Genomic DNA, 27,626 nt, shown 5'->3' on the forward strand with positions numbered 1-27,626 from the left:
ACCTTTGCCCCTGTGATGATTTGTTTTGTCTTTTTTTTTTTAAGTGATATTTTAATCTTTTTATATGTTATTTTCTTAACTATGAGTCCATGTGACTGCAAGGGCGCCGATCGACTCTGGGAGGGGGGGGGGGGTAACACTGCAACGGTGTCTACAGGGAAGATGTGTCACATGGTACCACTTTGCTCCGCCCACCTATCGCACAGCGCAGGAGGAGGACGGTCACATGACCTCAGTAAAAGAAGATACAATGAAGGTATTTGCAACACTCGAAATGCTGTGAAAATATTTTCTGTATTTATTCAGTTTAAATAAACGTCACATACAATAATAATAATAAACGATTATTAATTACATTTGGTTGGGAGGAGTCATAAAGAACAGGGCTGTACAAAAAAGGGTACACGGTGGGGGGGGGGGGCGATTTACTAAAAAGGAGTAGAATGGGGAACACTATGAGAGGGAACATTCACTTGGGTTGAATTCACTTTACAAAGAACAGCGTTTCACTCATGTAGTAAATCGGCCCCAGGGGGGGATAACACAGCGAGCGTAATGAGGTTCCTGTTGAGCAGTGCTGGCTGTCGGCTTCGGGGAGCGGTGTGCCCCCCCCCCCCCCCCCCATAGTAAAGGTAGACCAGATATTGAAGTAGGCGGGTTTGAGGTCATTGCACCACCTAGAAAAAAAAAGGACCCATGACAGGGACCACTACAACGGTACGGAACGATCGATCTAAAAGAGCGGTGAGTGCATTATAAAAAGTTCTCCCAGGGGGTTCTATAGTATGGGATCTGCTGCCCTCTAGTGACAGACAGGATACATTACAGTACAAAGTGCAGCTGCCAACCAACAGAATCTGTAACATTTCCTGAGGTCTGTGATGTGTAAATTATAGTCGGGATTCAGATTCTCCTGACTTCAACATAATGTACAAAGCTGGAGGAGAGGAGAAAAAAAAAAGTAAATTGTCAGAACAGCAACAACAACAAGAGTAACAACAACAACAACAACAACAACAACAGGAGCAACAGAGATGGAGAGACAGAAAAGGAGGAACGGCAGAGGAGCAGCGTCAGGAACAGCAGACAAGGAGGGAGAGAGAGGAGCAACAACAGAGGAGCAGCAGACAAGGAGGGAGAGAGAGGAGCAACAACAGAGGAGCAGCAGACAAGGAGGGAGAGAGAGGAGCAACAACAGAGGAGCAGCAGACAAGGAGGGAGAGAGGAGCAACAACAGAGGGGCAGCGTCAGGAACAGCAGACAAGGAGGGAGAGAGAGGAGCAACAACAGAGGCGCAGCAGACAAGGAGGGAGAGAGAGGAGCAACAACAGAGGAGCAGCGTCAGGAACAGCAGACTAGGAGGGAGAGAGAGGAGCAACAACAGAGGAACAGAAGACAAGGAGGGAGAGAGGAGCAACAACAGAGGAGCAGCGTCAGGAACAGCAGACAAGGAGGGAGAGAGGAGCAGTGTCAGGAACAGCAGACAAGGAGGGAGAGAGGAGCAACAACAGAGGAGCAGCGTCAGGAACAGCAGACTAGGAGGGAGAGAGAGGAGCAACAACAGAGGAACAGAAGACAAGGAGGGAGAGAGGAGCAACAACAGAGGAGCAGCGTCAGGAACAGCAGACAAGGAGGGAGAGAGGAGCAGTGTCAGGAACAGCAGACAAGGAGGGAGAGAGGAGCAGCGTCAGGAACAGCAGACAAGGAGGGAGAGAGGAGCAGCGTCAGGAACAGCAGACAAGGAGGGAGAGAGAGGAGCAACAACAGAGGAGCAGCAGACAAGGAGGGAGAGAGGAGCAACAACAGAGGAGCAGCATCAGGAACAGCAGACAAGGAGGGAGAGAGGAGCAGGGACAGAGGAGCAGCAACAGCAGAGGAGGGAGAGAGGAGTTACGACAGGAGGCACAGAGGAGCAGTAACAGGAACAGCAGACAAGAAACAGGCATGGCAGAGGAGAAATGCTAGGAATGGCAGAGAAGGAGGGAGAGAGAGGAGCAACAACACAGAGGAGCAGCGTCAGGAACAGCAGACAAGGAGGGAGAGAGAGGAGCAGCGTCAGGAACAGCAGACAAGGAGAGAGAGGAGCAACAACAGAGGAGCAGCGTCAGGAACAGCAGACAAGGAGGGAGAGAGAGGAGCAACAACAGAGGAGCAGCGTCAGGAACAGCAGACAAGGAGGGAGAGAGAGGAGCAACAACAGAGGAACAGAAAACAAGGAGGGAGAGAGGAGCAACAACAGAGGAGCAACAACAGAGGAGCAACGTCAGGAACAGCAGACAAGGAGGGAGAGAGGAGCAACGTCAGGAACAGCAGACAAGGAGGGAGAGAGAGGAGCAACAACAGAGGAGCAGCAGACAAGGAGGGAGAGAGGAGCAACAACAGAGGAGCAGCGTCAGGAACAGCAGACAAGGAGGGAGAGAGGAGCAACAACAGAGGAGCAGCATCAGGAACAGCAGACAAGGAGGGAGAGAGGAGCAGGGACAGAGGAGCAGCAACAGCAGAGGAGGGAGAGAGGAGTTACGACAGGAGGCACAGAGGAGCAGTGACAGGAACAGCAGACAAGAAACAGGCATGGCAGAGGAGAAATGCTAGGAATGGCAGAGAAGGAGGGAGAGAAGAGCAGAAACACAGAGGAGCAGCGTCAGGAACAGCAGACAAGGAGGGAGAGAGGAGCAACAACACAGAGGAGCAGCGTCAGGAACAGCAGACAAGGAGGGAGAGAGGAGTAACAACACAGAGGAGCAGCGTCAGGAACAGCAGACAAGGAGGGAGAGAGGAGCAACAACACAGAGGAGCAGCGTCAGGAACAGCAGACAAGGAGGGAGAGAGGAGCAACAACACAGAGGAGCAGCGTCAGGAACAGCAGACAAGGAGGGAGAGAGGAGCAACAACACAGAGGAGCAGCGTCAGGAACAGCAGACAAGGAGGGAGAGAGGAGCAACAACACAGAGGAGCAGCGTCAGGAACAGCAGACAAGGAGGGAGAGAGGAGCAACAACACAGAGGAGCAGCGTCAGGAACAGCAGACAAGGAGGGAGAGAGGAGCAACAACACAGAGGAGCAGCGTCAGGAACAGCAGACAAGGAGGGAGAGAGGAGCAACAACACAGAGGAGCAGCGTCAGGAACAGCAGACAAGGAGGGAGAGAGGAGCAGGGACAGAGGAGCAGCGACAGGAGGCACAGAGGAGCAACAGAAACAGCAGACAAGAAACAGGAATGGCAGAGGAGGGAGAGAGGAGCAGCAATAGGAAGCAAGAGGAATGGAAGAGGAGGAAGGAGGGAGAGAAGAGCAGCAACAGGAGGGACAGAGGAGCAACAGAGAAACAGCGTCAGGAACGGCAGAGGAGCAGTGACAGGAACAGCAGACAAGAAACAAGGAGGAATGGCAGAGGAGTAACGCCAGGAACAGCAGGGACAGAGGAGCAACAACAGAGCGTCAGGAACAGCAGAAAAGACAACAGGAAAGGCAGAGGAGGGAGAGAGAGGAGCAATGACATAAACGGTAGAGAAGCAATATAGGAGCAACGACAGGAGAGACAGAGGAGCAATGACAGGAACAGCAGACAACAAACGAGGAATGGCAGAGAAGCAACATCGGGAGCAATGACAGGAGAAACAGGGGAGCAGCAAAGCCAGGAACAGCAGAGGAGGAAGAAGGAGAGAGGAGGAGTAGCAACAAGGAGAGGAGCAATGTCAGGAATGGCAGAGGAGCAGCAACAGGAACAGCAGGGGAGGAACGGCAGAGGAACAACGTCAGGAATGGCAGAGAAGCAACAAAGGCGCAATGACAGGAGAGACAGAGGAGCAGCGTCAGGAACAGCAGACAAACAGGAATGGCAGAGGAGGAGTGACAGAAGAGCAGTGACAGGAGCGACAGATGAGAAACCACAGAAGAGTGACAGGAGGGACAAAAGGGGAAGGAATGGAGTTACAGAATGAAGATTTCCCAGCTGTAGTCCTCACCGGTGGCCTCGCTGTGAAGCACAGCGCTGTCATGACTGCGGACCTGGCATCTGGTGTAGACTTTCTGACCATCTACCTTCTCCACTCGGCTGTCTATGAGGACTGTGGATCCCAGAGGAATCGGACTACAGACACAAAGAGAACCTCATTACACCTCTCCGCTATCACAGCTTCAGAACATCAACAATTCCTACCCCCCCCTCCCCACCCCCCCCCACGTGAGTCTCCCCAATATTATTCTTCCCCTGTCACGACCACACCTCCACCAGCATCCCACCATCACCTCCGGCCATTGATTGTACAATCTCCTGACAACCATGTAGTGTCAGGTAGGTCCTCCTCTCCCCCTGGGCGCTTACTTCCGATAGTCGAGGTTCAGGTTGGCAGTCATAGCCGGTCCGATGCCGTGTACAATTCCCGTCCCCACGGTGGTGTCTACGATGGTGGCGATGCAGCCCCCGTGTGTGTACCTAGAAGAAGGCAAGGAGGTGACGCGAGAGCTGGAAGGAGAACCCGAGGAACCAAAGGATTCTGGTTAGAGTAGGCTTGGCGAGAAAAAAAAGGAAAAGAACGCTCACCCAGTGAGGCCCCCTAGATAGGGCCCGGGCTGGAATATGCAGACCGTCCTCTTCTCCGCCTCGTTATAGAACATACAATACTCGAAGCCGATTCCTTCCTGGTCCAGGTTCCTGGTGAAGAGACGAGTTTTCCCGTCGGCCTCCGGGCGCATACCTGTACAGGAGGAGGAGGTCAGAGGTCACCAGAGGAGCTTACACTCTAATGTCACCCCCACCACAGCCACACACTATTATTCGTGTACTCGATCTGCTGCCAGCGAACTCCTCGTAGGAGGGAAGTCTCCTCCAGCTCGGGTCTCGGCTCAACTCCTCGTACAGCCTCTTGGTTTCGGGGTTCCAGGTGGGGTTGGGCAGGGCGTAGTCCCGCGGTTGGTGGGCGTCCTGCAGATAAAAAAAATAAATAAAAAATCACAAGAGACGTCAGACCTGCGCCCTCGCTTTGGCTTTTCTATGACTGAGAGGGTTAAAAAAAGGAGACAATTCTGGGTGGAGTCTTTGGTGAATATTCAGCCTATAGGAAGCAGATTTTTGGGGATCACCTCCCACTGGCAGTGATCACCGTCCCGCAGTCAGGGTGTTTTTTTCTTACGTTACCAAAATTTTGGTTTCAGAATTTGTTTAGTTAAAAATTTTGTTTATTCATTTTTCTGACGGATTCCACAATTTTTTGGAAAACAATTTGAACTCGTCAATAAAAAAAAAAAAAATAAAAAAAAAAAAAAAAAAAAAATTCAACCGATTCGAATTCTGTGTGAAGAAATAGCTGGTTGTTAAGGATCGGGCCGGGGGCGCCGTCTGCCACGTCCTTAGCAACCAAAGACTCGTTGGCTGTCAGCGGGCTTCCCCACTGACAGCTGAAATGTAAAAACAAATGGAGCGCTGGCAATAGAAAATCCTGGAAAAAACAAAACAAAAACAAACCTGCATGGGCACCCCCCTCCCTCAGTCCAGAAAAAAAGGGCGTAGGGGTCCAGACCTTTATCCAAACATGCAACCCAGGAAAGGTGGGTGGGGGTGTAGTATGAGCAAGTGCCCTGCCCTAAGCACCATGCTGATAGGGACAAGGGCCTCTTCCCGACAACGCCCAAACGAATACTGACCCTCCCCAATACCGGACATCAGTCCCCCCACCATACAACACTGACCCTCCCCAACACCGGACATCGGTCCCCCCACCATACAACACTGACCCTCCCCAACACCGGACATCAGTCCCCCCACCATACAACACTGACCCTCCCCAACACCGGACATCGGTCCCCCACCATACAACACTGACCCTCCCCAACACCGGACATCGGTCCCCCCACCATACAACACTGACCCTCCCCAACACCGGACATCGGTCCCCCCACCATACAACACTGACCCTCCCCAACACCGGACATCGGTCCCCCACCATACAACACTGACCCTCCCCAACACTGGACATCCCCCCCCCCCCCCCCCCCCCACCATACAACACGGGGGGGGGGGGGTGGGATTACCAGAATCTGGAAGCCACCTTTACCAAGGGGGACCCCAGATCCCGCCCTACCCACCTATCTGAATGAGTATGGGGTATATAGATCAAAAATAGTAAATAAAAATTCCCCCCAGGCCCTTATCCGGTGCAGACCAGGGCAAGCAAGGAAAGGGGGGGGGGGGGGGGGGTATTAGCAAAATGGAGGAAAAAAAAATAAAATAAAAAAAACCCACCTTGTCCCCATGTTGATTGGGACAAGTGCCTCTTCCCGACAACCCTGGCCGGTGGTTGTGGGGGCTTTAACAAGGAGGCCCCCCCAGATCCCGCCCTGCCCCCCAACTATGTGAATGAGTATGAGGTACATAGTACCCCTACCCTTTCCACCCCCCAAAAAAATAAAATATGAAAAAAAAAAACCTTTCGGACGCTCTATGCTGTTGAATGTCCGACGGCTCTAACATGGCTAAGGGGTGGAGCCATCAGGTGGCCCCGCCCCTGTGACATCACCAACCAGGCAAAGCTGGGTTGTTGATGTCACAAAGGGGGTGGGGTGTTTTGTTTACATTTCAGCCGTCAGTAGGGAAGCCCGCTGACAGCTGATGACTCATTGGTTGTTAAGGAGGAGGCGGGGGCGGCAGCCACCACCCCCCCTCCCCTTAGCAACCAGGTATTTCTTGACACAGAATTGGAATCGGTTGACCGTTTTTTGTCCCCCCCCCCCCCAACGATCCGAATCCAAGTCGCATATAAATAATTTGGAATGGGTGAGAAAACGATAAACGAACGTAAATTAAATTTCAACAAAAAACGTGTTACCATGTCGTCTGAGATTCAGATACATCCGAATGGCTACAAATGTATCCAAATTTATATCCGGAGAGGCATTGTGCCTATGGGGCTCCGTCCGGCAGCAGAGAGCGCGCATTAGATGGCATGCCCCTCCCCCACTGGGGACACTCCAGGCGGTTAACCCCTCCCCCAACCAATCAGTACTCACAGGGAATAGGTGTTCATGCTGTACCCTGGCGGCGGCGGTGGAGGAGGCGTGGCGGCAGACGGCAGCGCCGCCCTGGATGATCCTGGAGATTTCGTACAGCATGGTGCCTGAGAGAGGAGACAGGAAGGAGATGAGACGGGGACACCGACACTCTATACATTATCCCCCACACCGGAGTACTACATATCCCAGCATGTCCCCTCCCCCACACCGGAGTACTACATATCCCAGCATGTCCCCTCCCCCACACCGGAGTACTACATATCCCAGCATGTCCCCTCCCCCACACCGGAGTACTACATATCCCAGCATGTCCCCTCCCCCACACCGGAGCACTACATATCCCAGCATGTCCCCTCCCCCACACCGGAGCACTACATATCCCAGCATGTCCCCTCCCCCACACCGGAGCACTACATATCGCAGCATGTCCCCTCCCCCACACCGGAGCACTACATATCCCAGCATGTCCCCTCCCCCACACCGGAGCACTACATATCCCAGCATGTCCCCTCCCCCACACCGGAGCACTACATATCCCAGCATGTCCCCTCCCCCCCACACCAGAGCACTACATATCCCAGCATGTCCCCTCCCCCCCACACCGGAGCACTACATATCCCAGCATGTCCCCTCCCCCCCCCCCCCACACCGGAGCACTACATATCCCAGCATGTCCCCTCCCCCACACCAGAGCACTACATATCCCAGCATGTCCCCTCCCCCCCCCCCCCCACACCAGAGCACTACATATCCCAGCATGTCCCCTCCCCCCACACCAGAGCACTACATATCCCAGCATGTCCCCTCCCCCACACCAGAGCACTACATATCCCAGCATGTCCCCTCCCCCCCCCCCCACACCAGAGCACTACATATCCCAGCATGTCCCCTCCCCCCCACACCGGAGCACTACATATCCCAGCATGTCCCCTCCCCCCCCCACACCAGAGCACTACATATCCCAGCATGTCCCCTCCCCCCCCCCCCCCCCACACCAGAGCACTACATATCCCAGCATGTCCCCTCCCCCCCCCCCCACACCAGAGCACTACATATCCCAGCATGTCCCCTCCCCCCACACCAGAGCACCACATATCCCAGCATGTCCCCTCCCCCCACACCGGAGCACCACATATCCCAGCATGTCCCCTCCCCCCACACCGGAGCACCACATATCCCAGCATGCTCTGTGTACCCTTCCTCCACCTAGAACTGAACTACAAGTCCCAGCAAAGCCCACAAGCTCCAGAACCCAGCCCCCTTACCTGCTGGGAGTTGTGGTTCTTTTGCTGCTTTAGACTTAAACAGCTTCCCTGCCCACCTCCTCTCCAGACCCCTTCCATTCCACCAATGTCCCTTTTATCAGCATCTTGCAGGACTGGTCTCTATTCTCACATGTCCCCGAGTCCGGAGACATTTTCCTGAAGCCTTTGCCTGGAGAATAGGGAGCCGGGACTACAACAACATGGCCGCCACACTGCGCCTAATACACAGGAGAGGGCGGCCTCTAGCGGGGACACCGATACCCGAGTAGAGTGGGGCGCAGTGTCACCGCTAGAGGCCGCCCTCTCCTCTGTGTTAGGCGCAGTATGGCGGCCATGTTGTTGTAGTCCCAGGTCCCTCTTCTCCAGGCGCAGGCTTCAGGAAAAGGTCTCCTGACACAGGGACAGGTGTGGGCGGGATATAGTCCTGGAAGGAGCTGATCAGGAGGACATTGGAGGGACTGGCGGGACAGGTGAGGAGGGGGGGTCAGGGGGGGAGCTCCTCATTCATAGAAAGTGACAGGAGAACTGCAACTCCTATCATCCCTGGATAGAGAGCTCTGCGGGCTATGCTGAGACTTGTAGTCCTTCAGCCGGGTAGTTCAGTTCTAGGTGAATGTTCTGGGACTTGTAGTTCACCTCTCAGCAGAGCAGCCCCCCCCAATAGTGGGCAATGGCAGCACGCCCCAGGGTGTCCCCCCCCCCATCCCCCGATACCAGGACATGCTGGGATATGTAGTGCTCTGGTGTGGGGGTAGCAGGATATTTATATAAATGAAGGGTCACCTGATTGGCCCTCGGATCATTATCAGACCCGTCATCTCATTGGCCGGTTGTTACGCTGCAGCCCATCACCGCACATTGCAGCGCGTTCCGTCACCTGGGGGGGGGCGGAGCTCCCTGATGAACCTTCCTGTATTTGTATCCTTCCCATGAACTTTGTACAGCTCCACAGACCGTGCAGGTGACATATCCCTCATCCACGACGGCGAGCTGTGTGCTAGCCCCTCCCCCTCTCTGTATAAAGGTCGCATGTCGCCTGTGTATGGTCATGTGACGTGTGCTGGCCCCTCCTCCCCCGGAATGTCGGTGTCCCCATCTCATCTCCTTCCTGTCTCCTCTCTCAGGCACCATGCTGTACGGAATCTCCAGGATCATCCGGGGCGGCGCTGCCGTCTGCCGCCACGCCTCCTCCACCGCCGCCAACATCGCCACCGGAGTACAGAGCGATCGCCAGTTCTCCGTGAGTACTGATTGGTGGGTGATGTTTCCAGTGTGGGGGGGGGGGTACATTCCAACATTCCACCTGTTGTCACTACATGAGCCTGCGCTCGTGATTTTTATATCATAATAGCAACAGAAACGACCCAAATGACCCTGATCAAAAAAGTTTGCACACCCCAGTTCTTAATACCGTGTATTGCCACCCCCTTCACCATCAATGACGGCTTGAAGTCTTGTGGGGTATTTGTGGAGGAGGCTCTTTATCTTCTCAGATGGTTCCTCTCGGCACAAAGCTCTCCGGTTCCTGGAAATTCTTGGGCCGTCCTCCATGAACGGCGCGGTTTTGAGATCTCCACCGGAGGGGCTCAATGATATTGAGGTCAGGAGACTGAGATGGCCACTCCCAGAACCTTCACTTTATTCTGCTGTAGCCAATGACGGGTGGACTTGGCCTCGTGTTTTGGATCATTGTCATGTTGGAATGTCCAAGTCCGTCCCATGCGCAGCTTCCTGGCTGGTGAATGGAAATGTTCCTTCAGTATTTTTTGATAACATACTACATTCGTCTTGCCGTCAATTTTTGACCAAATTTATTGTGGCCTTTTGTAGCTCCCACATCCCCCAAAACATCAGCGACCCACCTCCGTGTTTCACAGTAGGGATGGTGGACCTTTCATCATAGGCCTCGTTGACTCCTCTCCAAATGTAGGGTTAAAAAAAGCTTAAATTTTGGTCTCGTTGCTGCAAATGACTTTGTGCCGGAAGGTTTGAGTCTTGTCTCTGTGCTGTTTGGTGTATTGTAAGCCGGATACTTTGTTACTTTGTGGTATTTGCGTCGTAATGACTTTTCTTCTGGAGACTCGACCATGCAGCCCATCTTTCTTCAAGTGCCTCCTTATTGGGCATCTTGAAACGGCCACACCACATGTTTTCAGAGAGTCCTGTGTTTCCCCTGAAGTTATTTATGGGTTTTTCTTTTTTTTTTTTTCCTTTGTATCCCGAAACAATTTTTTCCTGGCAGTTGTGGCTGAAATTTTAGTTGGTCTACCTGACCGTGGTTTGGTTTTCAACAGAACCCCCTCATTTTCCACTTCTTGATTAGAGTTTGAACACTGCCGATTGGCGTTCTCAATTCCTTGGATATCTTTTTATATCCCTTTCCTGTTTTATTACAGTTCAGCTACCTTTTCCCCACAGATCCCTTGGCAATTCTTTTTTTCGTTTCCCGTGACTGGGAATCCAGAAACGTCAGTGCAGCAGTGGATGGAAGATGCAAGGGTTTGTCAGGAGTCCCAATTAGTGTGTGTATAAAAGGTAAATGAGTTTTTGAAGCCAAGAGATCACAGGTGAGGATGGTGACCTTTAATTTAATGGCCGTTCAAACCCCTTTGTGTCAACTTGGGTGCGTGTTATCAGGCCAAAAATCACTGGGGTATGTAAACTTTTGATCATTTGAGTAGTTTCTGTTGCCGTTACGATTTAAAAAGAGTAAAACACGGTTGATTGATAATAAATGGCTTCAGCCAACCACGGGTAAAAGAAAAGTTTTGGTTATCCTTCATATTCTCTGAAAAACGGCCAAGAAATCATAAATTCTGCCAGGGTATGTAAACTTATGGAGCACAGATGTATCTAAAGACAGGTCTAAAGCAAGGTTAGTCCCCTCCCCCACAAATAACTTGACCCTCCAACTATGGAGTTAAAGTGGTTGTAAACCCTTACAAAACCCCTTTGACCTACAGGTAAGCCTAGATTAAGGCTTACCTGTAGGTCCAAGAAATATCTCCCAAAACTATACGGTTTAGGAGATATTTGCCCGAAGACAGGCACCGCTGTCTACGGCGCATGCGTGACATCATCGCGGCTTCGACGAATGACAGCGGCAGAGCAGCGAGACCCACCGAGAAGATGGACGCTCCGGACTACAGGGGACAGCGGTGACTTCGCTGGCTCCTGTGTCAGGTAAGTGACACATAATGGACTACGATGCGATGCGATGCAATGCGATGCATAGTAGTCCATTATGCTTTGCCTTTGCAGGGAATGAAAGAGGAAGTAAACCCATCAGGGTTTACTTCCTCTTTAAGGCAGGCATCAACTTAAGGGCCCCCCCCCCCCCCACCATACCCTTAACCAATAGGAACCACTCGTTGGATCCCTGATTTCCTGGCCGAAGGGTAAAAGACGCGATTCGTGAGGCATATAGCCACTCCTTTTAGTTTTATCGGTGGCATTGGCCAGGAAGAACACTGGATATTGTTTATGGAGAGAAGGACGTTCGGTAAGACCTAGTGAAATGGGTTTCTTGTAGGAGAAGCATATCGGCCTTTACAAGAACGATCTTCTTGAAACGCCTTCCTACGTTTGGTAGGAGAATTAAGGCCCTGAGTGTTGAGAGATCACCCTGCGGTGGGGTGTGGGGGGTTCATATGCCCAAGAGTACTCATGGTGCACAAGGGTGGTAAGAGCACCGAGATCCCGAATGGCCACCTCACCCCAACCCAGAGCATGGATTCCTGCTTGGAACAGACACGAAGCTCCTCAACAGGAACTGTTTCCGAGATGAAGCCTAGTTCTCCAAAAGGGGGAAAGGACGCCGAGGCTCCTCAACACGAAGCATTCCGGGATGAAACCTAGTTCTCCAAAAGGAGGAGCCTAAGCGTCCTTTCCCCCTTTTGGAAAACTAGGTTTCATCCTGGAGCACTTTGTGTTGAGGAGCCTCAGTGTCCTTTCCCCAACACGAAGCGTTCTGGGATGAAACCTAGTTCTCCAGGGGGGGAAAGAAGAACAAAAAATAGAGAAGAGAAGACATAAGGACAAGCATGCAAATACTACAGCCAGGGGAGAAAAGGAGGTCCCTGGGGTGGGGGGCGGGATGTTTGCACCCCGAACCGGCGTGGCGCAAAAATTTTGGCCAAAAGCCTGAAACGTCTAAGAATTGACTCGAGTGAGTGCACACATCTATCCGGCCAGGCCTTAGCATAATAAGCATAGGAAACGTGGAACAATAAAACCTGAAAAACAGGTTTATATTGTGATGGAGTCTATAACCTAGTCCGTGAGCGACTTCTTAAAGCGGAGTTCCGGTCGAAATATGACTTTTTAAGATGGCTGGCTACCCAGCATGCACCTGCCGATCTCACGCATGTGCAGTGAGATTTTTGGTCAGCTTGACATGCCAAGCTGAGCAAGATTTTTCCATAGACGCCAATGATGAATGTTACGGGAGCCGTGCCATGCCAAGCTGACCAAGAATTTCCATAGACGCCAATGATGAAGGTTACGGGAGCCGTGCCATGCCAAGCTGACCAAGAATTTCCATAGACGCCAATGATGAAGGTTACGGGAGCCGTGCCATGCCAAGCTGACCAAGAATTTCCATAGACGCCAATGATGAAGGTTACGGGAGCCGTGCCATGCCAAGCTGACCAAGAATTTCCATAGACGCCAATGATGAAGGTTACGGGAGCCGTGCCATGCCAAGCTGACCAAGAATTTCCATAGACGCCAATGATGAATGTTACGGGAGCCGTGCCATGCCAAGCTGAGCAAGAATTTCCATAGACGCCTCACCTGGCCATACGTGGGTGCAGCGGCCCCTTAAGAAGTGTGGCAGACAGAGGCAGCGGGGATAGGAAGCTCCAGGGGCCCAGTGCAGAGCTGTAGGCGGCCCGCGGCTCCAGGGATAAGTGGCCATCTTGGATCCCGCACGCCTGCTATTTTTAATTGCTGCTTCTCTTTTGTTTCATTCAGTTGTCAGTAGAGAAACCCGCTGATGGGTAATTGGTTGTTAAGGAAGCGGCATCCGGCTTTCTGGCCCCCTTCTTAACAACCAGATATTCTTCACACACACAATTCGACTCGGTTGATCAATTTACGACCAATTCGCATCCAAATCTTTCTGGGAATGTTAGAAAATAAAGAAACTAAATTTTTTCCCTTTCTGCACATGTCTATCGACTTTGTAGAGCACAAACAAAAACCGAAGACATTGGCCAAAGTCGTGACGAGGTCACGTAAAGTCGCAATGCAAATCGCGCAATTTATAAATTGCAACAAGTGTGAATGGACTCTAAAAACGCCTACCTGACATCTGATATTTGCAGGTCGCCCACCAACCACGAGACTACTCTCTACCCAACGCCACCTGGAGCCCCGACACCAAGAGACTGTACGAGGAGCTGAGCCGAGACCAGAGCTGGAGGAGACTTCCCTCCTACAACACCTCCGTCCATCACCGAGACGGTGAGAGATAACAGTGTGTGACTGTGGGGGGGGGGGCATCAGAGTGTAGAAGTTATAAAAAATAAAATATACAAACAGCTCATTAATAAAAACATAAAAATTGCACAAACAACTAAACAAAAACAAGCGTGCCTACATCAGCAAGTAAAGAAAACAGTTTCCTGACAAGATGATAGAAAAACAATAAAAAAAAAAAAAAAAAAAAAAAACTACTACAAACCCCAAACCTCAACTTAACACAATCCAGGCTAAAACATCGAGATTTAATCGCCATCAGGATGTAATTCCAACCCCCCCCCCCCCCCCCCATATCATCCCAACCTCCACATCTTTCACCTTGCACCAGCCACCCTCATTCCTTTCCCCTTTCTACCTCTCACCATCATCCAATCCACCCCTCACTCCACCCCTCGGTGCCTGCCGACCTCCAGCCACACCGGAGGAGGAGGGGTTGGCACCACCATACACGCTGGTCCAGCACCCTCCACTAGACTAGGATAAAAACAATGGGTGCGGACACAGATTTGACAACCACACTTTCTGACACTGACTGGGAGACCACAGACTGGGGGGGGGGGGGGGGACACCGACAATATAGCTGGCCTCACAGACACTGATGGGACAGAGGGTAATTCCATCTCTACCAATATAGGCAGAGGAGGGCAAATGCTGGACCACATTTCCACACACTCAACACCGACCCGCCCACCCGTCCAGATTCCTCTATCATCCACAATCTTTTTTTTAGGGGACACAACATTTTCACCAAACCTCAACCAAACCCATAAATCCTCGGGGGGGGGGGGGGGGGGGTATAGACTTATTCCTTGTGAGGATAGTCGCTTTTTTTTTTTTTTATTAAGGGCTGTCGTGAGACAACTTTAGGGACAAGCCCCTTCCAGTCCGGCTGGTCCCCATATACACTCTCAAACCGCTCCTAAAACAGATCTAGAGGTTCTGGACGCACACAAATGACAAATCATATTCAAAGGAACTGGCTGGACTGATCAGAGCATAATTATCATCCGCCTTAAATCCCATGGTTAGGATCTTATCCACAACCACCCTCCTGATAGGTGGAGTACCTCCTCCTTCCCACCTGAGCTGTACCACATTCCCATGTTTTAAATGGAGGAAGGCGCTTTGGCGAAAGTCGCACAACTGGCTCCCTTCTACCACCAGCAGCATGACCTTGTCCCGACACGGCCTTAGCTTAATTCCTAGCTGGGACAGATGAAGCATTAACTGGCTGCATAGGAACCTCTGAAGTCTGGTTTGGTAAATTACCCACCACTTGATCCTCCCTCCCAGGACAACAGTCCCGCTCACCCTAGTCCCAGAAGCACCGCAGATACCAGCAGTCCCATCAACAAGTCAAGTCTTCTGCTTAGAAAGATCACCAGCCGTTTTAGTGTTCATACGACTCTCCTGCTCTGCAGTGTCAATGTTCATGCGACATTCCTGCTCTGCACCGTTTGGACCCCTCGCAACCAGCTAATCCTGCATTCCCTGCTGATTGCAAGGATCTGTTGGCAGGTGCCATCTCAGAAAAGTCCTCCACACAGAGATTTTCAGCAAGCACTCCTTTACCAGGATCTTCTGAGGAGTCGGTGCTGCTCAAGGGAGATTCCATTTCTGTAATGGCCTGCAGCAAGCCGCCATTTTTCCTCAACCTCCTCCTGAGATGACCCAAGGCTGCTGGGGAGGGGAGGGGGGCAGATACTGACTCAGACATGACAGATCCTGAGATAGTAGTACTGGTAGCACCACGTGAAGCCACTTCTTTACACCCCCACGCCTCCATCCATACTGTCCCTCTGGCTGGTACTGGACACAGACACTTTCCTTCATCTTTTGGAAACTCTCTCATTCACACACTTTTCTCTCAACACACCCCCTGATCTCCTTCAGAGAGGCAAACCGACTTCTCTTGCTTTTTTTAATGCCTCTTCCAGAGACTTCAGCTTGGAGACTTCCCTCTTACTGTTTCCAGACTTACTATGCAGGGATTTCTTTTTCCTGAGCTCTCCTTTCGTGACAGCAAGTTTCTGTTCCTCCTTCCTGGCAAGGTGGCAAAGACTGTTCACCACTTTATCCTGGAAGACTGGTAAGGACTCCTCTTGCATAGGGACAGGCCCAGGATCCATTGCAGCTTGGAGTAGGCCTCAGTGCCTCTGGAGAGCCTCCACCTTCATCTCCCCCCACCCACTGTATGGTGGTTGGGGGAGAAGCCTGCAGGACAGGCCCAGGCTTGATGTTTCCTCCAACGGAGAGCAAAGCAGAGTGAGCCAACAGAACCTTGCAAAACAGCATCACCTGGTGGAAAAGCTCCTCCTGTGATCTCTGTACAGCACTGCGGTATATATCAGCTATATAAATGTATAATAGTGTGTGACTGTGGGGGAGGGGGACATTAGAGCGTAAGCTCCTCTGGTGACCTCTGCACAGGTTTGATTCCAGAGGGAGACAGGAAAACTCGCCTCTTCACCAGGAACCTTGACCAAGATGGAGTCGGCTTTGAGTATTGTATGTTCTATAACCAGACGGAGAAGAGGACGGTCTGCATATTCCAGCCCGGGCCCTATCTGGAGGGCCCCCGAGGGTGAGCGTTCTTTTCTTTTGTCCAGCTCGTCTTACTCAGAATCATATTCTTTTTTTTCTTGGCCATCCTGTTCTGCTTGCACCTCTCATGTCCCCTTTGCCTTCTTCTAGGTACACACACGGAGGTTGCATCGCCACCATCATAGACGCCACCGTGGGGACTGGAACCGTGTACACCTGCGGACCGGCTATGACGGCCAACCTGAACATCAACTATCGGAAGTAAGTGCCCAGGGTGGGAGGACCTACCTGACTAATGTACATTGAATGGAGGAAGACTTCCACACTACATAGATTTTCAGAGAAATCCAGAAGGTTATAGAAGGTTCCTTCCATAGGAGATGTGATTCCAGTTGGCTCGGGAAAGAATGATGATAATGGGGAGACCCGGGGGGAGGGGGGGGGGGGGGAGTTAAAACAATTTATTGATGTTCTGAAGCTGTGGTAGCGGAGAGGTGTAATGAGGTTCTCTTTGTGTCTGTAGTCCGATTCCTCTGGGATCCACAGTCCTCGTAGACAGCCGAGTGGAGAAGGTAGAAGGCCGCAAAGTCTACAGCAGCTGCCGGGTCCGCAGTCATGATGAGGCTGTGCTGCACAACGAGGCCACCGGTGAGGACTACTGCTGGGAAATCTTTATTCTAACTCTATTCCTTCCTCTTCTGTCCCTGCCATCGCCCCTCCCCCGACTTTCTCATTGCCCTCCCCTGTCTCTTCCTTTGCTCCTCCCTTGCCTATCCTACCTCTTCTCCCCTCTAAGCCCCACCCCTCACCCTTTCTTTCCTCCACTCCAACTCCCGTCACTCCCTGCTTCTCTCTTTGCTTCTTTCCTGCTTTTTCCATCGCCCCTCCCCTGCTTATCCTATTGCCCCTCCCACTCCTCCATCCCCTGCCTCTCCCGTTGCTCCCCTTCCCTGCCTGTTCAGTCGCCTCCCCCCATCCCCTCCCCTGCCTGTTCAGTCGCCTCCCCTGCCTGTTCAGTCCTTCCCTCCCCCCCCTCCCCTGCCTGTTCAGTCCCTCCCTCCCCCCCTCCCCTGTTCAGTCGCCTCCCCCCCCCCCCCCTCCATCCCCTGCCTCTCCCGTTGCTCCCCTTCCCTGCCTGTTCAGTCGCCTCCCTCCCTCCCTGTTCAGTCCCTCCCTCCCCTGCCTATTCAGTCGCCTCCCTCCCCCCTCCCTGTTCAGTCGCCTCCCCCCCCCCCTCCATCCCCTGCCTCTCCGTTGCTCCCCTTCCCTGCCTGTTCAGTCGCCTCCCTCCCTCCCTGTTCAGTCCCTCCCTCCCCTGCCTATTCAGTCGCCTCCCTCCCCCTCCCTGTTCAGTCCCTCCCTCCTCCCCTCCCTGTTCAGTCGCCTCCCCCCCCCCCCCTCCATCCCCTGCCTCTCCCGTTGCTCCCCTTCCCTGCCTGTTCAGTCGCCTCCCTCCCTCCCTGTTCAGTCCCTCCCTCCCCTGCCTATTCAGTCGCCTCCCTCCCCCTCCCTGTTCAGTCCCACCCCCCCCCCCCCCGCCTGTTCAGTCATGCCCCGCCCCTCTTGCTCCCTCTTTCACTTCTCTTATTCCTCCTGCGCTATCACTGATAATTCTCCTCTTGTTTCCCCTTCCAGGTTTGTTCATTACGGTGACCCCGAGAGAAGCTGAAGCCAAACTATAAATATTTGTACATTTCTGACACCCGGAAGTATTCACTTTTTTTTTTTATTAATTTTTTTTCTCATCTTCCACCGCAAGCCTGTCGCCGGTATGGCAGATCCTCTTCTATCGGTTGGCAGCACCACTTTGTACTGTAGTGTATCCCGTCTGCCACTAGTGGGCGGCAGATCCTGTACTGTAGTGTATCCCGTCTGCCACTAGTGTGCGGCAGATCCTGTACTGTAGTGTATCCTGTCTGCCACTAGTGGGCGGCAGATCCTGTACTGTAGTGTATCCCGTCTGCCACTAGTGGGCGGCAGATCCTGTACTGTAGTGTATCCCGTCTGCCACTAGTGTGCGGCAGATCCTGTACTGTAGTGTATCCTGTCTGCCACTAGTGGGCGGCAGATCCTGTACTGTAGTGTATCCTGTCTGCCACTAGTGGGCGGCAGATCCTGTACTGTAGCACCTGGGAGGCGTTTTCTAGAGGCCAACTCCAAGTAATGTTCTCACACGCCCTCCTCTGTACTGTAGACCGGATCTCGAAACGGGGGCCCCCTCTGGGTCCAACAACAACCCCCCCCCCCCCCCCCCCCAATATGCCTCAGTCTGTTGGCACTCTACCTCACTATGGGTGCCCCCTGAAGACAGCGCTGCTGAACAGGGACTTAGTCAGGAAACTTGACATTCTATATCTGCATTCATTGTAATATTGTGTGTCTTGTTATTTATTACTTTTCCCATTGACTGGATTCGTAGGATATTGAAGGATTTCTATTTCATATGTTGTTTCCAAATACTTCCGAAGAAGCATTAGGGCCTTTCCGAACAAAACTCACAATAGAAATGTTAATAAAGTTTTCATTCTTTTGAAGGTTGTGGCTCTGGGAGTTTTTTTTTTTTTTTTATACTGGATTTGGCTTTCCTGGTGGTGCCACCGAGGGGGGAAAGTGACTGACAGGTTCTCTTTACTGGCTCCCTGTGATCCTCATACATTCCCAGATAGAGTATATATATATACACACACACATACATATACAAGTAAGTACACCCCTCAGTGACATTTCTTCTCTCTTTTCATGTGACAACACTGGAGAAATGACACTTGTCTACAATGTAAAGTAGTGAGTGTTACAGCTTGTATAACAGTGTAAATTTCCCGTCCCCTCAAAATAACTCAACACACAGCCATTAATGTCTAAACCGCTGGCCACAAAAGTCAGTACACCCCTAAGTGAAAATGTCCGAATTGGGCCCAAAGTGTCAATATTTTGTGTGGCCGCCATTTCCCAGCACTGCCTTCACCCTTTTTTGAAGCTCTGGTGACCTCCATGTCCAGGTTGTCACTGGAGTCCTCTTCCCCTCCCCCATGATGACATCATGGAGCTGGACATGCCAGCATATCCCCTCCCCTCCCCTCCCCCCACACCAGAGCACAGCATGTCCCCTCCCACCACACCAGAGTACTACATATCCCAGCATATCCCCTCCCCACCGGAGCACTACATATCCCAGCATGTCCCCTCCCCCCACACCAGAGCGCTACATATCCCAGCATGTCCCCTCCCCCCCCCACACCGGAGCACTACATATCCCAGCATGTCCCCTCCCCCCCCCCACACCGGAGCACTACATATCCCAGCATGTCCCCTCCCCCCCCCACACCGGAGCACTACATATCCCAGCATGTCCCCTCCCCCCCCCACACCGGAGCACTACATATCCCAGCATGTCCCCTCCCCCCCCCACACCGGAGCACTACATATCCCAGCATGTCCCCTCCCCCACACCGGAGCGCTACATATCCCAGCATGTCCCCTCCCCCCACACCGGAGCGCTACATATCCCAGCATGTCCCCTCCCCCACACCGGAGCGCTACATATCCCAGCATGTCCCCTCCCCCCACACCGGAGCGCTACATATCCCAGCATGTCCCCTCCCCCACACCGGAGCACTACATATCCCAGCATGTCCCCTCCCCCACACCAGAGCACTACATATCCCAGCATGTCCCCTCCCCCCACACCAGAGCACTACATATCCCAGCATGTCCCCTCCCCCCACACCAGAGCACTACATATCCCAGCATGTCCCCTCCCCCCCCCACACCAGAGCACCACATATCCCAGCATGTCCCCTCCCCCACACCGGAGCACTACATATCCCAGCATGTCCCCTCCCCCCACACCGGAGCACTACATATCCCAGCATGTCCCCTCCCCCCACACCGGAGCACTACATATCCCAGCATGTCCCCTCCCCCCACACCAGAGCACTACATATCCCAGCATGTCCCCTCCCCCCACACCAGAGCACTACATATCCCAGCATGTCCCCTCCCCCACACCGGAGCACTACATATCCCAGCATGTCCCCTCCCCCACACCGGAGCACTACATATCCCAGCATGTCCCCTCCCCCCCCCCCACACCGGAGCACTACATATCCCAGCATGTCCCCTCCCCCCACACCGGAGCACTACATATCCCAGCATGTCCCCTCCCCCCACACCGGAGCACTACATATCCCAGCATGTCCCCTCCCCCACACCAGAGCACTACATATCCCAGCATGTCCCCTCCCCCCCACACCGGAGCACTACATATCCCAGCATGTCCCCTCCCCCACACACCGGAGCACCACATATCCCAGCATGTCCCCTCCCCCACACACCGGAGCACCACATATCCCAGCATGTCCCCTCCCCCCCCCCCCCCCCCACACCAGAGCACTACATATCCCAGCATGTCCCCTCCCCCCACACCAGAGCACTACATATCCCAGCATGTCCCCTCCCCCCCTCCCACACCGGAGCACTACATATCCCAGCATGTCCCCTCCCCCACACCAGAGCGCTACATATCCCAGCATGTCCCCTCCCCCCACACCAGAGCGCTACATATCCCAGCATGTCCCCTCCCCCCACACCAGAGCGCTACATATCCCAGCATGTCCCCTCCCCCCACACCGGAGCACTACATATCCCAGCATGTCCCCTCCCCCCACACCGGAGCACTACATATCCCAGCATGTCCCCCTCCCCCCACACCTGAGCACTACATATCCCAGCATGTCCCCTCCCCCAACACCGGAGCACTACATATCCCAGCATGTCCCCTCCCCCCACACCGGAGCACTACATATCCCAGCATGTCCCCTCCCCCCACACCGGAGCACTACATATCCCAGCATGTCCCCTCCCCCCACACCGGAGTACTACATATCCCAGCATGTCCCCTCCCCCACACCGGAGCACTACATATCCCAGCATGTCCCCTCCCTCCCCCCACACCGGAGCACTACATATCCCAGCATGTCCCCTCCCCCCCCCACACCGGAGCACTACATATCCCAGCATGTCCCCTCCCCCCCCCCCCCCACACCGGAGCACTACATATCCCAGCATGTCCCCTCCCCCACACCAGAGCACTACATATCCCAGCATGTCCCCTCCCCCCACACCAGAGCACTACATATCCCAGCATGTCCCCTCCCCCCACACCGGAGCACTACATATCCCAGCATGTCCCCTCCCCCACACCAGAGCACCACATATCCCAGCATGTCCCCTCCCTTCCCCCCCACACCGGAGCACTACATAACCCAGCATGTCCCCTCCCTCCCACACCGGAGCACTACATATCCCAGCATGTCCCCTCCCCCACACCAGAGCGCTACATATCCCAGCATGTCCCCTCCCCCCACACCAGAGCACTACATATCCCAGCATGTCCCCTCCCCCCACACCGGAGCACTACATATCCCAGCATGTCCCCTCCCCCCCTCCCACACCGGAGCACTACATATCCCAGCATGTCCCCTCCCCCACACCAGAGCGCTACATATCCCAGCATGTCCCCTCCCCCCACACCGGAGCACTACATATCCCAGCATGTCCCCCTCCCCCCACACCTGAGCACTACATATCCCAGCATGTCCCCTCCCCCCACACCGGAGCACTACATATCCCAGCATGTCCCCTCCCCCCCCCCCCCCCACACCGGAGCACTACATATCCCAGCATGTCCCCTCCCCCACACCAGAGCACTACATATCCCAGCATGTCCCCTCCCCCCACACCAGAGCACTACATATCCCAGCATGTCCCCTCCCCCCACACCGGAGCACTACATATCCCAGCATGTCCCCTCCCCCCACACCAGAGCACTACATATCCCAGCATGTCCCCTCCCCCCACACCGGAGCACCACATATCCCAGCATGTCCCCTCCCTTCCCCCCACACCGGAGCACTACATAACCCAGCATGTCCCCTCCCTCCCTCCCACACCGGAGCACTACATATCCCAGCATGTCCCCCCCCCCACACCAGAGCGCTACATATCCCAGCATGTCCCCTCCCCCCACACCAGAGCACTACATATCCCAGCATGTCCCCTCCCCCCACACCGGAGCACTACATATCCCAGCATGTCCCCTCCCCCCACACCGGAGCACTACATATCCCAGCATGTCCCCTCCCCCCACACCGGAGCACTACATATCCCAGCATGTCCCCTCCCCCCCTCCCACACCGGAGCACTACATATCCCAGCATGTCCCCTCCCCCACACCAGAGCGCTACATATCCCAGCATGTCCCCTCCCCCCACACCGGAGCACTACATATCCCAGCATGTCCCCCTCCCCCCACACCTGAGCACTACATATCCCAGCATGTCCCCTCCCCCCACACCGGAGCACTACATATCCCAGCATGTCCCCTCCCCCCCACACCGGAGCACTACATATCCCAGCATGTCCCCTCCCCCCCACACCGGAGCACTACATATCCCAGCATGTCCCCTCCCCCACACCGGAGCACTACATAACCCAGCATGTCCCCTCCCTCCCCCACACCGGAGCACTACATATCCCAGCATGTCCCCTCCCCCACACCGGAGCACTACATAACCCAGCATGTCCCCTCCCTCCCCCCACACCGGAGCACTACATATCCCAGCATGTCCCCTCCCCCCCCACACCGGAGCACTACATATCCCAGCATGTCCCCTCCCCCCCCCCCCCCCACACCGGAGCACTACATATCCCAGCATGTCCCCCCCCCCCACACCAGAGCGCTACATATCCCAGCATGTCCCCTCCCCCCACACCAGAGCACTACATATCCCAGCATGTCCCCTCCCCCCACACCGGAGCACTACATATCCCAGCATGTCCCCTCCCCTCCCCCCACACCGGAGCACTACATATCCCAGCATGTCCCCTCCCCCCCCCCCCACACCGGAGCACTACATATCCCAGCATGTCCCCTCCCCTCCCCCCACACCGGAGCACTACATAACCCAGCATGTCCCCTCCCCCACACCGGAGCACTACATATCCCAGCATGTCGCCTCCCCTCCCCCCACACCGGAGCATTACATAACCCAGCATGTCCCCTCCCCCCACACCGGAGCACTACATATCCCAGCATGTCCCCTCCCCCCACACCGGAGCACTGCATGTCCCCTCCCCCACACCGGAGCACTACATATCCCAGCATGTCCCCTCCCCCACACCTGAGCACTACATATCCCAGCATGTCCCCTCCCCCACACCTGAGCACTACATATCCCAGCATGTCCCCTCCCCCCCCCCCACACCGGAGCACTGCATGTCCCCTCCCCCACACCGGAGCACTACATATCCCAGCATGTCCCCTCCCCCACACCTGAGCACTACATATCCCAGCATGTCCCCTCCCCCACACCAGAGCACTACATATCCCAGCATGTCCCCTCCCCCCCCCCACACCGGAGCACTGCATGTCCCAGCATGTCCCCTCCCCCACACCGGAGCACTACATATCCCAGCATGTCCCCTCCCCCACACCGGAGCACTACATATCCCACCATGTCCCCTCCCCCACACCAGAGCGCTACATATCCCAGCATGCCCCCTTCCCCCACACCAGAGCACTACATATCCCAGCATGTCCCCTCCCCCACACCAGAGCACTACATATCCCAGCATGTCCCCTCCCCCCACACCGGAGCACTACATATCCCAGCATGTCCCCTCCCCCGCACCGGAGTACTACATATCCCAGCATGTCCCCTCCCCCCCCCACACCGGAGCACTGCATGTCCCCTCCCCCACACCGGAGCACTACATATCCCAGCATGTCCCCTCCCCCACACCTGAGCACTACATATCCCAGCATGTCCCCTCCCCCACACCAGAGCACTACATATCCCAGCATGTCCACTCCCCCCCCCCACACCGGAGCACTGCATGTCCCAGCATGTCCCCTCCCCCACACCGGAGCACTACATATCCCAGCATGTCCCCTCCCCCACACCGGAGCACTACATATCCCACCATGTCCCCTCCCCCACACCAGAGCGCTACATATCCCAGCATGCCCCCTTCCCCCACACCAGAGCACTACATATCCCAGCATGTCCCCTCCCCCACACCAGAGCACTACATATCCCAGCATGTCCCCTCCCCCACACCGGAGCACTACATATCCCAGCATGTCCCCTCCCCCGCACCGGAGTACTACATATCCCAGCATGTCCCCTCCCCACACCAGAGCACTACATATCCCAGCACGTCCCCTCCCCCCCCCCCACACCGGAGCACTACATATCCCAGCATGTCCCCTCCCCCCACACCAGAGCACTACATATCCCAGCATGTCCCCTCCCCCACACCAGAGCACTACATATCCCAGCACGTCCCCTCCCCCCCCCCCACACCTGAGCACTACATATCCCAGCATGCCCCCTCCCCCCCCCCACACCGGAGCACTACATATCCCAGCATGTCCCCTCCCCCCCCCCCCCCACACCGGAGCACTACATATCCCAGCATGTCCCCTCCCCCACACCTGAGCACTACATATCCCAGCATGTCCCCTCCCCCGCACCGGAGTACTACATATCCCAGCATGTCCCCTCCCCCACACCAGAGCACTACATATCCCAGCATGTCCCCTCCCCCACACCGGAGCACTACATATCCCAGCATGTCCCCTCCCCCCACACCGGAGCACTACATATCCCAGCATGTCCCCTCCCCCGCACCGGAGTACTACATATCCCAGCATGTCCCCTCCCCCACACCAGAGCACTACATATCCCAGCATGTCCCCTCCCCCACACCAGAGCACTACATATCCCAGAATGTCCCCTCCCCCCACACCGAAGCACTACATATCCCAGCATGTCCCCTCCCCCCACACCAGAGCACTACATATCCCAGCATGTCCCCTCCCCCCACACCAGAGCACTACATATCCCAGCATGTCCCCTCCCCCCCACCGGAGCACTACATATCCCAGCATGTCCCCGGAGCACTACATATCCCAGCATGTCCCCTCCCCCCACACCTGAGCACTACATATCCCAGCATGTCCCCTCCCCCCACACCGGAGCACTACATATCCCAGCACGTCCCCTCCCCCCACACCAGAGCGCTACATATCCCAGCATGTCCCCTCCCCCCCCCCCCACACCGGAGCACCACATATCCCAGCATGTCCCCTCCCCCACACCGGAGCGCTACATATCCCAGCATGTCCCCTCCCCCCACACCGGAGCGCTACATATCCCAGCATGTCCCCTCCCCCACACCGGAGCACTACATATCCCAGCATGTACCCTCCCCCCCACCGGAGCACTACATATCCCAGCATGTCCCCTCCCCCCACACCCGGAGCGCTACATATCCCAGCATGTCCCCTCCCCCCCACCGGAGCACTACATATCCCAGCATGTCCCCTCCCCCACACCGGAGCACTACATATCCCAGCACGTCCCCTCCCCCCACACCAGAGCGCTACATATCCCAGCATGTCCCCTCCCCCCCACCGGAGCACTACATATCCCAGCATGTCCCCTCCCCCCACACCGGAGCACTACATATCCCAGCATGTCCCCTCCCCCCACACCTGAGCACTACATATCCCAGCATGTCCCCTCCCCCCACACCGGAGCACTACATATCCCAGCATGTCCCCCTCCCCCACACCGGAGTACTACATATCCCAGCATGTCCCCTCCCCCCACACCGGAGCACTACATATCCCAGCATGTCCCCTCCCCCCCACACCAGAGCACTACATATCCCAGCATGTCCCCTCCCCCCCACACCGGAGCACTACATATCCCAGCACGTCCCCTCCCCCCCCCACACCGGAGCACTACATATCCCAGCACGTCCCCTCCCCCCACACCGGAGCACTACATATCCCAGCACGTCCCCTCCCCCCCCACACACCGGAGCACTACATATCCCAGCATGTCCCCTCCCCCCACACCGGAGCACTACATATCCCAGCATGTCCCCTCTCCCCACACCGGAGCACTACATATCCCAGCATGTCCCTCCCCCCACACCGGAGCACTACATATCCCAGCATGTCCCCTCCCCCACACCGGAGCACTACATATCCCAGCATGTCCCCTCCCCCCCCCCCACACCGGAGCACTACATATCCCAGCATGTCCCCTCCCCCACACCGGAGCACTACATATCCCAGCACGTCCCCTCCCCCCCCACACACCGGAGCACTACATATCCCAGCATGTCCCTCCCCCCACACCGGAGCACTACATATCCCAGCATGTCCCCTCCCCCCACACCGGAGCACTACATATCCCAGCATGTCCCCTCCCCCCACACCGGAGCACTACATATCCCAGCATGTCCCCTCCCCCACACCGGAGCACTACATATCCCAGCATGTCCCCTCCCCCACACCGGAGCACTACATATCCCAGCATGTCCCCTCCCCCACACCGGAGCACTACATATCCCAGCATGTCCTCTCCCCCACACCAGAGCACTACATATCCCAGCATGTCCCCTCCCCACACCAGAGCACTACATATCCCAGCATGTCCCCTCCCCCACACCAGAGCACTACATATCCCAGCATGTCCCCTCCCCCACACCAGAGCACTACATATCCCAGCATGTCCCCTCCCCCGCACCAGAGCACTACATATCCCAGCATGTCCCTCCCCCACACCAGAGCACTACATGTCCCCTCCCCCCCACACCAGAGCACTACATATCCCAGCATGTCCCCTCCCCACACCAGAGCACTACATATCCCAGCATGTCCCCTCCCCCACACCAGAGCACTACATATCCCAGCATGTCCCCTCCCCCGCACCAGAGCACTACATATCCCAGCATGTCCCCTCCCCCACACCAGAGCACTACATGTCCCCTCCCCCCCACACCAGAGCACTACATATCCCAGCATGTCCCCCTCCCCCCACACCAGAGCACTACATAATCCCAGCATGTCCCCTCCCCCACACCAGAGCACTACATATCCCAGCATGTCCCCTCCCCCCACACCGGAGCACTACATATCCCAGCATGTCCCCTCCCCCCACACCGGAGCACCACATATCCCAGCATGTCCCCTCCCCCCACACCGGAGCACCACATATCCCAGCATGCTCTGTGTACCCTTCCTCCACCTATAACTGAACTACAAGTCCAGCAAAGCCCACAAGCTCCAGAACCCAGCCCCCTTACCTGCTGGGAGTTGTGGTTCTTTTGCTGCTTTAGACATAAACAGCTTCCCTGCCCACCTCCTCTCCACACCCCTTCCATTCCACCAATGTCCCTTTTATCAGCATCTTCCATGACTGGTCTCTATTCTCACATGTCCCTGAGTCCGGAGACATTTTCCTGAAGCCT

At 55.1% G+C, this 27,626-nt stretch overlaps 2 protein-coding genes across 10 annotated transcripts; one reads left to right on the forward strand and one right to left on the reverse strand.

The window, feature by feature from the left end:
* Positions 1 to 19: 19 nt before the first annotated feature.
* On the reverse strand, positions 20 to 27,626 carry LOC143942565 (acyl-coenzyme A thioesterase THEM4-like). 7 transcript variants are annotated; one of them, XM_077463911.1, is made up of 7 exons: positions 27,462 to 27,601; positions 7,003 to 7,109; positions 4,783 to 4,921; positions 4,541 to 4,694; positions 4,322 to 4,432; positions 3,963 to 4,087; positions 20 to 937 (listed from the first exon to the last, which is right to left on the reverse strand). In XM_077463911.1, the coding sequence occupies exons 1-7, from the start codon at positions 27,496 to 27,498 to the stop codon at positions 891 to 893; spliced, it is 720 nt and encodes a 239-aa protein (XP_077320037.1). In that variant the 5' UTR covers positions 27,499 to 27,601; the 3' UTR covers positions 20 to 890. The 7 variants fall into 7 exon arrangements, with proteins under 7 accessions (XP_077320037.1, XP_077320040.1, XP_077320039.1 ...); XM_077463914.1 differs by lacking the exon at positions 27,462 to 27,601 and adding an exon at positions 9,054 to 9,263; XM_077463913.1 differs by lacking the exon at positions 27,462 to 27,601 and adding an exon at positions 8,271 to 8,436.
* On the forward strand, positions 8,623 to 18,832 carry LOC143942564 (acyl-coenzyme A thioesterase THEM4-like). 3 transcript variants are annotated; one of them, XM_077463910.1, is made up of 7 exons: positions 8,623 to 8,740; positions 9,395 to 9,510; positions 13,598 to 13,736; positions 16,185 to 16,338; positions 16,449 to 16,559; positions 16,822 to 16,946; positions 17,934 to 18,832. In XM_077463910.1, exons 2-7 carry the CDS (start codon positions 9,400 to 9,402, stop codon positions 17,978 to 17,980), a joined length of 687 nt encoding a protein of 228 aa, XP_077320036.1. In that variant the 5' UTR covers positions 8,623 to 8,740; positions 9,395 to 9,399; the 3' UTR covers positions 17,981 to 18,832. The 3 variants fall into 3 exon arrangements, with proteins under 3 accessions (XP_077320036.1, XP_077320034.1, XP_077320035.1); XM_077463908.1 differs by lacking the exon at positions 8,623 to 8,740 and adding an exon at positions 8,793 to 8,879; XM_077463909.1 differs by lacking the exon at positions 8,623 to 8,740 and adding an exon at positions 8,798 to 8,879 and having other exon boundaries at positions 16,197 to 16,338.

The sequence above is a fragment of the Lithobates pipiens genome, unplaced genomic scaffold (assembly GCF_037356315.1).
Source record: "Lithobates pipiens isolate NorthernLeopardFrog02 unplaced genomic scaffold, aLitPip1_a1.2 Scaffold_30, whole genome shotgun sequence".
In the NCBI taxonomy this organism is placed as follows: domain Eukaryota; kingdom Metazoa; phylum Chordata; class Amphibia; order Anura; family Ranidae; genus Lithobates; species Lithobates pipiens.